The sequence below is a fragment of the Stylophora pistillata genome, chromosome 3 (genome assembly GCF_964205215.1).
Source record: "Stylophora pistillata chromosome 3, jaStyPist1.2, whole genome shotgun sequence".
NCBI lineage: Eukaryota > Metazoa > Cnidaria > Anthozoa > Scleractinia > Pocilloporidae > Stylophora > Stylophora pistillata.
The window spans coordinates 33,236,245-33,245,984 of NC_142521.1; the positions used below are offsets into that span (position 1 = coordinate 33,236,245).

Below are 9,740 nucleotides of genomic sequence, written 5' to 3' on the forward strand. Positions count from 1 at the left end.
TCTTGCCAGGAAGGCAGTTTAACAAAAGCTTTAAAAATTAAAATTTGCAGTTCTGCCACTGACAAATTACAAGAGATGATTATAAGGATGAAGGTATCAGACTATTGGCTATGCAAACAAACTTTCAATCGGACTACTATGTCTTTTTCAGCTTGACTTTTATTCGACTTTATGTATTTCTTCTTGTTTTAATTATTACATGATTTTGGACCCGATAACTAAACAAAGTAGAGATCACGTGCTAGCTGGAGATTCCGAAATCAAAAGAAATAAATGTTATCTTTCGGTTTAGCTTTCGTTCTCAAGTGCAACTAAGTTTTAATGTTCATCTTCTAGAATCAGCAAGTTTTCTCAACCTCGCAGAGGAAAGAGTTCAAGTTTAAAAACTTGCTAATATCGTTAGCTCTCTCAAGATATTGCGTGGCATCATATCCAGTCTGTCCGCTCAGTTAGATATGATGAATAATGAACGACGATATGGAGTTTTTAGTGTGTTCCCACGCTAAGCAATAAACTGTTTGTATTCTTCATGGCAAAACACCCCGTTGTGTTTCAATTTGATCCGGTTTTATGACTCGCCCAAAAACTTTCTGTTTCGCTTGCCAGCCCAGAGACTTCTTGAAGCGATTCAAAGACAACTGATGTTGCAAAGCGAAAAACTCACCGTTACGGTAAGCCAAAGTTTTTTTTTTTTAAAGACGTTTTACGTAACTTTCGGCCTCTGAGCTTAAAATGCATTGTATTTTGTGACTTATGAAGGCGCTACGGGGAGACATTTCGATTTCTTAGTTACAAGGTGCAAAGGCAACCCGCTAGTCTTTACTTTGAGGTGGGAAGCAGCAGTGTAAGTTTGTTTAAAGCAATAAAACATCACAACAGAAAAAAGCAATTATTACATGATTGTTGAAAACTTTTTCCTTTTACTGTCCAAGTTAGGTACAAAACTGTCAAATAAGGCTCTACTTTGACACTTGTTTAAACTATTCACGATCTTTCTCACCTAGTTTGCTTTAACTACTCTTCATCGCCGATATTTTCCAAAGGTTTGTGAGTCCGTTCCACGGCACACACTCTTTTCTTGAGCGGGATCAATACGGGCAATCCCGAGCGAGTAAGATAGGCCTTTCTTACCCACTCGAGTAGCTAATCAGAACGTAGGATTCGCTTCATATTTCCCTGGTGACTTACCAGCTATATAATAAAAACAAGAATCAGTTTTGTGCCTAACTTCGACAGGAGAGGCTAGAACTTGTATTTTGTGACTAACTGACTGTGCCCTCTATGAATGAGATTTTTCGAAAAAACAGGTCTTCAGCTGTATATAATTGCAAGAGCTTTAAAAGAACAAATCAAAATTGTGCTGTACACTATTTTGAAAGGACTCAAATATAAGCTTGTTTTCTTCACAAGGGAAGGAAAAAATTGATGTTAATTACAATTCCTTTTTATTTTTCTTTATTCGTTTTTTGTCTGTTTGTTTCTAGGACAATGCTTATGCACCTGACCAAAGTTGTCATAGCAACTTCCATTGTGATTATCTTTTGGCAAGTAGCTGTGTCATACTCTTCAGGTGCGCAATGCCAAAACTCAACCTACTCCGTTCAAAATCGCGTCCTGGCAGATCATGCCGTTGCCACTGTACCATTTGCAACCATCAAATCTTGCGTGATGTTCTGCAAAGAGAAGCCCAAATGTAAAAGCATAAACTATTACCAAAATACAGAGACTTGTGAATTGAATAACATGATTGAGGTGTCGTCCCCAGAGAATATGATGGACTTTAAAGCGGCCCTGTACATTACTATTGCCCCATGTTACTATGACAACGAATGCAGAAATCAAGAGGAGATATGCCTGGTTGTTGATGGCAGCAGAAAATGTAAAGGTAATGCTATCATCTTTTTCTAACATTTCCCGACTTAACTAAAAAAAATCAGCTCTCAGGCTGTTACAGACACTGCCTTGATAGTTAAGGTCATCGTCGTCGTTGATTTATCCGTATTTTAAAATTCTAAAACTGCTGGGTCTGTGTGGCACTTTAGTCCATTGCCTTTTTGAGGAAGCATTATTTCTAGTATGTAATACTTTCATCCTTTAAATTTTCGTGTCATATATATTCTCAGTGGTACCCGTTACATTTATTTGAAAAAAAAATAGAGCGTGATGGAATGACCATACAGTTTCTCTGGTCCATTTTGTCGGCGACTGGATGAATCTGGGATTACACGTACCGTCTCTTTCTTCGTGTTTGTGGTGGTGGTGGTAATGGTTAGGTTGGGGGGAGGGGGGGGAATTTCCCAATGAAGAGTTTGCTCCTTTAGTTGTAATAACGACTAGGACAATTTTTCTATAAATGGATTTAAAGAAGTACGGATAGGAACTCTATGAATAATTGAATTTTGGTCTTTTCTTGAAAGTATGTACTATGGAGGCCTTTGGTCTGGAAGATGGCAGAATCCCAGATTCAGCTATAAGTGCTTCATCGTTTGTGAAAGAGGGAGCAGAACCCAGTCGCGTTCGCCTCAATTCCCCTTCTGCATGGGTTGCAGACCACAGTGACCCTGGGCCCTGGGTTCAAATTGACCTTGGAAAGGACGCAGTGGTCAAGAAAATCGCTACTCAGGGAAAACGAGGTGCCTATCACTGGGTAAAGACTTACACATTTTTATCACGTGCCGAAGGAGAGACAGACTGGGTGACATATAAGGAGAACGATGAGGTGAAGGTGAGTCATTTGTTTGGTATTTGATATATGAAATAAAATCAAGAATCTAGGGAGATAATCGCTATATTCTGGACCCAGAGAAAAGTCATAAAAATTATTATTATTATTATTATTATTATTATTGTCATCATCATCATTATTACTGTTATTATCATTGTCATTATTATCATTATCATTGCGCTTGTGAAGGAACTTAACCTCCTCTTTTTTTTTTTTTTTTTTTGTTATTTTTGATATATGAGTCATTGAGCTTCTGCAATGAATTTAATGAGAGATCTGCAAATCAAACAATTACCTACAACCCTTCTCACGTTTTATTGATTCTGTTCCCATTTTAAGGTGGAGTTTTTTTTAAGTGGTCCAAATTTCTCGTTACACACTTTTGATAGGGGTGAGTGGAAAATCTCCAATAATTATAATTAAGATGAGAACTCAGTAACGTGATACATATCGATTTTTACGACAATTTCAGGTATTTCAAGGAAACAATGATCAGAAAACAGTGGTTTCCCAAGTGTTGCTACAGCACATCAGGGCTCGGTTCGTAAGGTTCTGGCCGAAGACTTGGACCAATAAATAAAAAGCAATGAGGGCAGAACTGTACGGCTGTTTCCTTCAATAACCGCGGCAGCCCTGATACGGTTGGAACGGCAATTTTCAAATTGTATCACGACCAAGGAATAGACTCGAAGTCGTTAAATTTGCCGTTGCAGGTCACGGAATCTTTGTAAAGTCATCTGTTTCAAGAGAAGGCATATTTATGAGATTTCCAGCAACTCAAAATTTGTATAAATGGATGTAAATTTTAGTTACATGTTACAAGGATTATCATTTACAAAGATTTGTAGGAAATATGCTCTTACTGAGATTAGCAATAATGGACTAATACACTACCACTTTTCCACAACGGCCACCTTGATTAAGAATAGAAGAAAGAGGCCGATGTAGGTAGGGTTAAATTTATGGACAGCCCACACAGGTACCGAAAAAAGAGGCCGTCGTGGAGGCCGTGGTAGAGAGTTGGCCATTAGTGAAGTTTAGACTTTGTGTTCTTGGTTTTCACGTGACGTCATCAAAATAAAAAAAAATAAATTATCAATCCTTACGTGATTTTAGTTTAGTTAAATTTTCAGCTTGATTGGGTTTTTCGTTTTGTGATAAAGCAAGGTTCAATTTCTAGGCTATTGCGTGACACGGTATTAACAGTCCTTGTATGAGAATGATTACTCATATAGATGTTTATGAGCGTTCAGGAGACGAATGCAAGCCTTTTATCGCAGAACTCGGAGACGTATGTTTTTGTTGCTTTCAGCCGCCATATTGGAGTCTACTAACGTGCGAACACGTACCCCAAAAAATGCATATCGAATCCCTAAATTAATCGTTTCACGAGTTAAAAAACGTTTACAAATACTCCCGCTCAATTCACAAGAGACCTTGAAGATTTTTGTGATGCCCTATTAATTTCATCCACACGCTCGAAGACTGAGAACTAGTTTCGTTGTATCATTGATATTCCACACAAGCTTAGTGGAAAGTTTGCTTTTAGCTTCGGTGTCTAGATCATAAAGGTATCCTGTGAGCCAGGTGGTCAGAAGATAAAGTTAACGAGTGTTTTGCAGCATAAATTATTGACATCTTTCCAGAGAGCCCATCAATTACACAATGTCATGTTTCCCAAGCATCCAGTGTGGAGAACAAAATTAATAAGACAATAACCTTAATTTTAATGTTGACAAAACATGGTCATATATCTCAGGCGGAACCTGAGTAATCTATTCAAAATGCTTGATGTGCATGGTTCTACTGCGAATGAATTTTCATTGCTAGCTGGAAATACGAGCAAAGTTTGGAACGTTTTTAGAAAGTCTTCTTGCCTGGAAGGCAGTTTAACAAAAGCTTTAAAAATTAAAATTTGCAGTTCTGCCACAGACAAATTACAAGAGATCAATATCAGGATGAAGGTATCAGACTATGGGCTATGGAAACAATTTAAACTTTCAATCGGACTACTATGTCTTTTTTAACTTGACTTTTATTCGACTTTATGTATTTCTTCTTGTTTTAATTATTAAATGATTTTAGACCCGATAACTAAACAAGTAGAGATCACGTGCTAGCTACATATTCCGAAATCAAAAGAAATAAATGTTATCTTTCGGTTTAGTTTTCGTTTTCAAGTGCAACTAAGGTTTAATGTTTATCTTCTAGAATCAGCAAGTTTTCTCAACCTCGCAGAGCAAAGAGTTCAAGTTTAAAAATTTGCTAATATCGTTAGCTCTCTCAAGATATTGCGTGGCATCAACCAGTCTGTTCGCGTAGTTAGAGGTGATGAATAATGAACGACGATACAGAGTTTTTAGTGTGCTCCCACGCTAAGCAATAAAGTGTTTGTATTCTTCATGGCAAAACACCCCGTTGTGTTTCAATGTGATCCGGTTTGATGACTTGCCCAAAAACTTTCTGTTTTGCATGCCAGCCTAGAGACTTCTTGCAGCGAATCAAACACAACTGACGTTGCCAAGCGAAAAACTCACCGTTACGGTAAGCCAAAGATTTTTTTTTTTTTTAAGACGTTTCACTTAACTTTCGGCCTCTGAGCTTAAAATGCATTGTATTTTGTGACTTATGAAGGCGCTACGGGGAGACCTTTCGATTTCTTAGTTACAAGGTGCAAAAGCAACATGCTAGTCTTTACTTTGAGGTGGGAAACGGCAGTGTAAGTTTGTTTAAACCAGTAAAACACCACAACAGAAAAAAAAGGAATTATTACATGATTGTTGAAAACTCTTTCCTTTTACCGTCCAAGTTAGGCACAAAACTGTCAAATAAGGCTTTACTTTGACACTTGTTTAAACTATTCACGATCTTTCTCACCTAGTTTGCTTTGACTACGCTTCATCGCCGATATTTTAATTTCCAAAGGTTTGTGAGTCCGTTCCACGGCACATACTCTTTTCTTGAGCGGGATGAAAGCAGGCAATCCCGAGCGAGTAAGATGGTCCTTTCTCACCCGCTCGAGTAGCCAATCAGAACGCAGGATGCGCTTCATATTTCCCTGGTGACTTACCAGCAATATAATAAAAACAAGAATCAATTTTGTGCTTAACTTTGACAGAAGAGGCTAGAACTTGTATTTTGTGACTAACGGACTGTGCCCTCTATGAATTAAATTTTTAAAAAAAACAAGTCTTCGGCTGTATATAATTGCAAGAGCTTTAAAAGAACAAATTAAAATTGTGCTGTACACTATTTTGAAAGGACTCAAACATAAGCTCTTTTCTTTCACAAGAGAAAGAAAAAATTGATGTTAATCACAATTACTTTTTATTTTTCTTTGCTCGGTTTTTGTCTGTTTGTTTCTAGGACAATGCTTATGCACCTGACCAAAGGTGTCATAGCAACTTCCATTGTGATTATCTTTTGGCAAGTAGATGTGTCATACTCTTCAGGTGCGCGATGCCAAAACACAACCTACTCCGTTCAAAATCGCATCCTGGCAGATCATGTGTTCGCCACTGTACCATTTGCAACCATCAAATCTTGCGTGATGTTCTGCAAAGAGAAACCCAAATGTAAAAGCATAAACTATTACCAAAGTGCAGAGACTTGTGAATTGAATAACATGAGCGACGTGTCGTCCCCAGAGAACATGATGGACTTTAAAACGGCTCTGTACATTACTATTGCCCCATGTTACTATGACAACGAATGCAGAAATCAAGAGGAGATATGTCTGGTTGTTGGTGGCAGCAGAAAATGTAAAGGTAATGCTAACTTCCTCTTTTAAAATTTCTCGACTTAATTAAAAAAAATTTACTCTGAAGGTCTTATAGCCGAGGCAATAACCACACTTGTATCTGAATTGACAACAACAGTCTTGAAAAAGTGGGACATGGCCATTAACTTCACTCTTTATAACAAGTAAAATTTACTCAGGGGAACATGAAAAAACTTCCGAGATCGAAGACGGAGCAGGTCCCTGGCTTAGTCACTGATATTGTTAATGATGATGTTGTTGCTAATGCTTTTTTTCGGTTCAATTATTCCGCAAAGCGGCCTAAATATGTATAAAAATGCTTAAAGTTTTAAAAAATGTGTAAATGTAAAAATGTGAAGGAAAGACGAAAATATTTTGGTCTGGTAGTATGAACTACAACGAAGTTGTAATATGAGATAACACTGAAGGAAATTATACTTTGGAAGACGTTTTATCTTTAACCTTTGGACACTTGCCACTCTTACGGCCACAAAGGCGACAAGGACATATTTTATCAACTTAATGACACCTGTTTTGTAAGGTTAAGAAATATGTTATTATAAAATTTTTACTTGCTTCTTCTTCTTCTAAAAGTATGCATACAGGAGGCCTTAGGTCTTGAAGATGGAAGGATTCCAGACTCAGCTTTTAGTGCTTCATCTGTTGAGAACGGAAATACACCAGCCCATCTCCTTCGTCTCAACTCCGCCAAGGCATGGAGTGCAAGCACCAGTGATAATGAGCCCTGGGTTCAAGTTGATCTCGGCAAGGACGTGGTGATCAAGAAAATCGCTACCCAGGGTAAAAAAGGTGCCTACCAGTATACAACGACTTACACTCTTTCATCGCTTGCCAACGGAAAAACTGATTGGGTGACATACAAAGAGAACAATGCTGTAAAGGTAAGTCAGGTGTTGGTATTTGTTTGTCTTTTTGTTTTTTTTTGATGATCTAATACAGCTCGTGAATTTTTCACAAAATGATTTTCCAGAGATCTTTCCATATTCTAAACCCAACAAGGTTTCATGAAAGGTATCATGCAATGTCTTTGTTAATGCTTCGACTGAGTGTGTTCAAAGAAAACGCGTTGTGAAGGTAAGTCAGTTGCCTCCAGTTTGAATTTTGTTTTTTTGAACAAATAAAATCCAAGTATTTGAGGGATATGATCTTCGAAAAGTCACATCTTTCCTCATTCTGGAATCGAAAAAGTTTCGTGAAAAAAATTATGAAGTTTTAGCCATAAAACCTAAGTACTTCTGAGAGAACTTGAAGTCTCCCGTGTACTTCTTTGAAGTCATTATTCTATGAAAATTTCCGGAAATCAATTCAGCGATCCTCAATCGAGCAATTAGCTAATATTATGATAATCGACTTTAATTTTGTTTGTAGGTATTTCAAGGTAATGAAGATCAGAGCACAGTGGTTTCTCATGTGTTGTCACAACACATCAGGGCTCGTTTTGTAAGGTTCTGGCCAAAGACTTGGACAAGTAACTACAGAACAATGAGGGCAGAGCTGTACGGCTGTTTACTTCAGTAGCTGCTTTAGCATCCAAAAAGGCTGCCACAGCAACCCTCAACTGTATTTTGACCTGGAAATGAGCTGCAACTATATCTACATTAGCAATAAGTGGTAGACTTGAGTGTTATGGAATATATCATAACATCTGCTATTCCAAAATGCATACCTCTGATATTAAAAGATTTTACGTTTCACACAAATGGATACCCTTAGTCTATAGATAAAACAGAGTTAAAAGATTGGTTCCATGATAATCGCATGTCACATTGATTGACGGAATAATGCACATAGGAAATATCTTGAGAATACTTGTGGACCTGTATGTACGCAACGTGCTGATGATATTACTAGAAAAGTAATGACACCGTAGATTTTTGTATCACGACTGAAATGCTTCCGTAATGATGAGAATGATCTTCGAGGCAATGAACATTACTTTTGCATTAGTCGGTTTGTTCGAGAGTTGAACCCATGACCTCTACTGAGCTTAAAGCCAATTGAGAGCAAACCATTTTTTTGCTACATAATAAACCGTTGTAGTCATAAATGAACGGCTGGGAATTAAAGATGAGTGATCTTCGCAGTCGTTGATAACACTTTTGCTTTCAGTAGTGTTTATTATTGCGTAGAACATTCTCATCTTTATTTGTTTAATCGGCACTTCAAATATACGATATTCATATATTCAAAGTTGTTCATGCTCCAGTCAGTTGTCATAATTACTATTCTTTGGCGTACGTAATGCGAATGCACATTTTATAACTTCCTGGCAGAATATACCGCTCAGATGTTTACACATGGATAAAATTCCATACAAGAGCAGAAAATTGCAACGTTTTATAAAACTGACACAACCCTTCCCTTTTCATTTTTGTTAAGAACATCTATTACACGTATTTTTCGATTATTTCTTGCTCATTCTTATCACTCATTTGCAACGTGCCAATTATTTCTCTAATAGCCTGTTCCAGTAAGGAAACAATAGCTCGTCACTGTTATCAGAGCAAAGAGAACTGAATAGAGGGAAAGAATAGACAGAAAGAAAGAAAAATGAAAAAGGAAGCATTATTAAGGGAGTATGGCTCTTCCCTAGTCTCTTCTCCTCTTTTTCTTGTTTTATTTGCTTCGTTCCCATCAATACCCTTTATCGCCAATTACTAAATGAACTCCCGCCTAAGATCTATTCATTCATTGTTTTTTAAAATTCGTACGGAAAGTATGCTTCGTTCAGTGCTTCTTTTTGCTGATTATTTATAGGTCAGGTTCTTCCTACGGGACGGTTGTTTGTCGAAATTGCATCGATCTTAAGCAGTCCTTTCAATTTATGCACGCGTGCGCCCTTTTATCATTTTACCATGACGATGTATATTTTCATGGTCGATCGAAGTTTTTTTAAACCTCATCAACTAAGCAAGAAGAATGATAAAAAGTAGGTAATATCTGTTGCCTTCAGTACCCGAGTGTTCCGATGTTATTCCCATTATGTCCTTCCAGGGAGCGCATCAATAGCAGAGTTTGGTTTAATTTTTAGGCTTTCTGTGAGTGGAACAATCTAGACAATAAACCAAAATTGATATTAAACAAACATGATCATACATCTGACGCGGAACTTAAATTACCTGTTCAAAAATGTTTAACATACAGAGTTCTGCAGCAAATTAGTACACACTGCCTAGAGAAAATAAGAGCAAAGCTTTGTTAGACATCCAGGGAGCCCTCTCGCCTGGAAAGCAC

The 9,740-nt window shown here is 37.5% G+C and overlaps 2 protein-coding genes across 3 annotated transcripts; both read left to right on the plus strand.

Annotated features, from left to right (window-relative positions):
* Positions 1-140: 140 nt before the first annotated feature.
* LOC111346818 (lactadherin) lies at positions 141-3,839 on the plus strand. The gene is made up of 4 exons (XM_088752422.1): positions 141-671; positions 1,485-1,885; positions 2,418-2,725; positions 3,198-3,839. Exons 2-4 carry the CDS (start codon positions 1,489-1,491, stop codon positions 3,303-3,305), a joined length of 813 nt encoding a protein of 270 aa, XP_088608548.1. The 5' UTR covers positions 141-671; positions 1,485-1,488; the 3' UTR covers positions 3,306-3,839.
* A 1,359-nt stretch (positions 3,840-5,198) lies between these two features.
* LOC111346819 (lactadherin-like) lies at positions 5,199-9,052 on the plus strand. 2 transcript variants are annotated; one of them, XM_088752414.1, is made up of 4 exons: positions 5,199-5,269; positions 6,092-6,492; positions 7,080-7,387; positions 7,875-9,051. In XM_088752414.1, exons 2-4 carry the CDS (start codon positions 6,096-6,098, stop codon positions 8,022-8,024), a joined length of 855 nt encoding a protein of 284 aa, XP_088608540.1. In that variant the 5' UTR covers positions 5,199-5,269; positions 6,092-6,095; the 3' UTR covers positions 8,025-9,051. The 2 variants fall into 2 exon arrangements, with proteins under 2 accessions (XP_088608540.1, XP_088608539.1); XM_088752413.1 differs by lacking the exon at positions 5,199-5,269 and adding an exon at positions 5,305-5,429 and having other exon boundaries at positions 7,875-9,052.
* Positions 9,053-9,740: the final 688 nt, after the last annotated feature.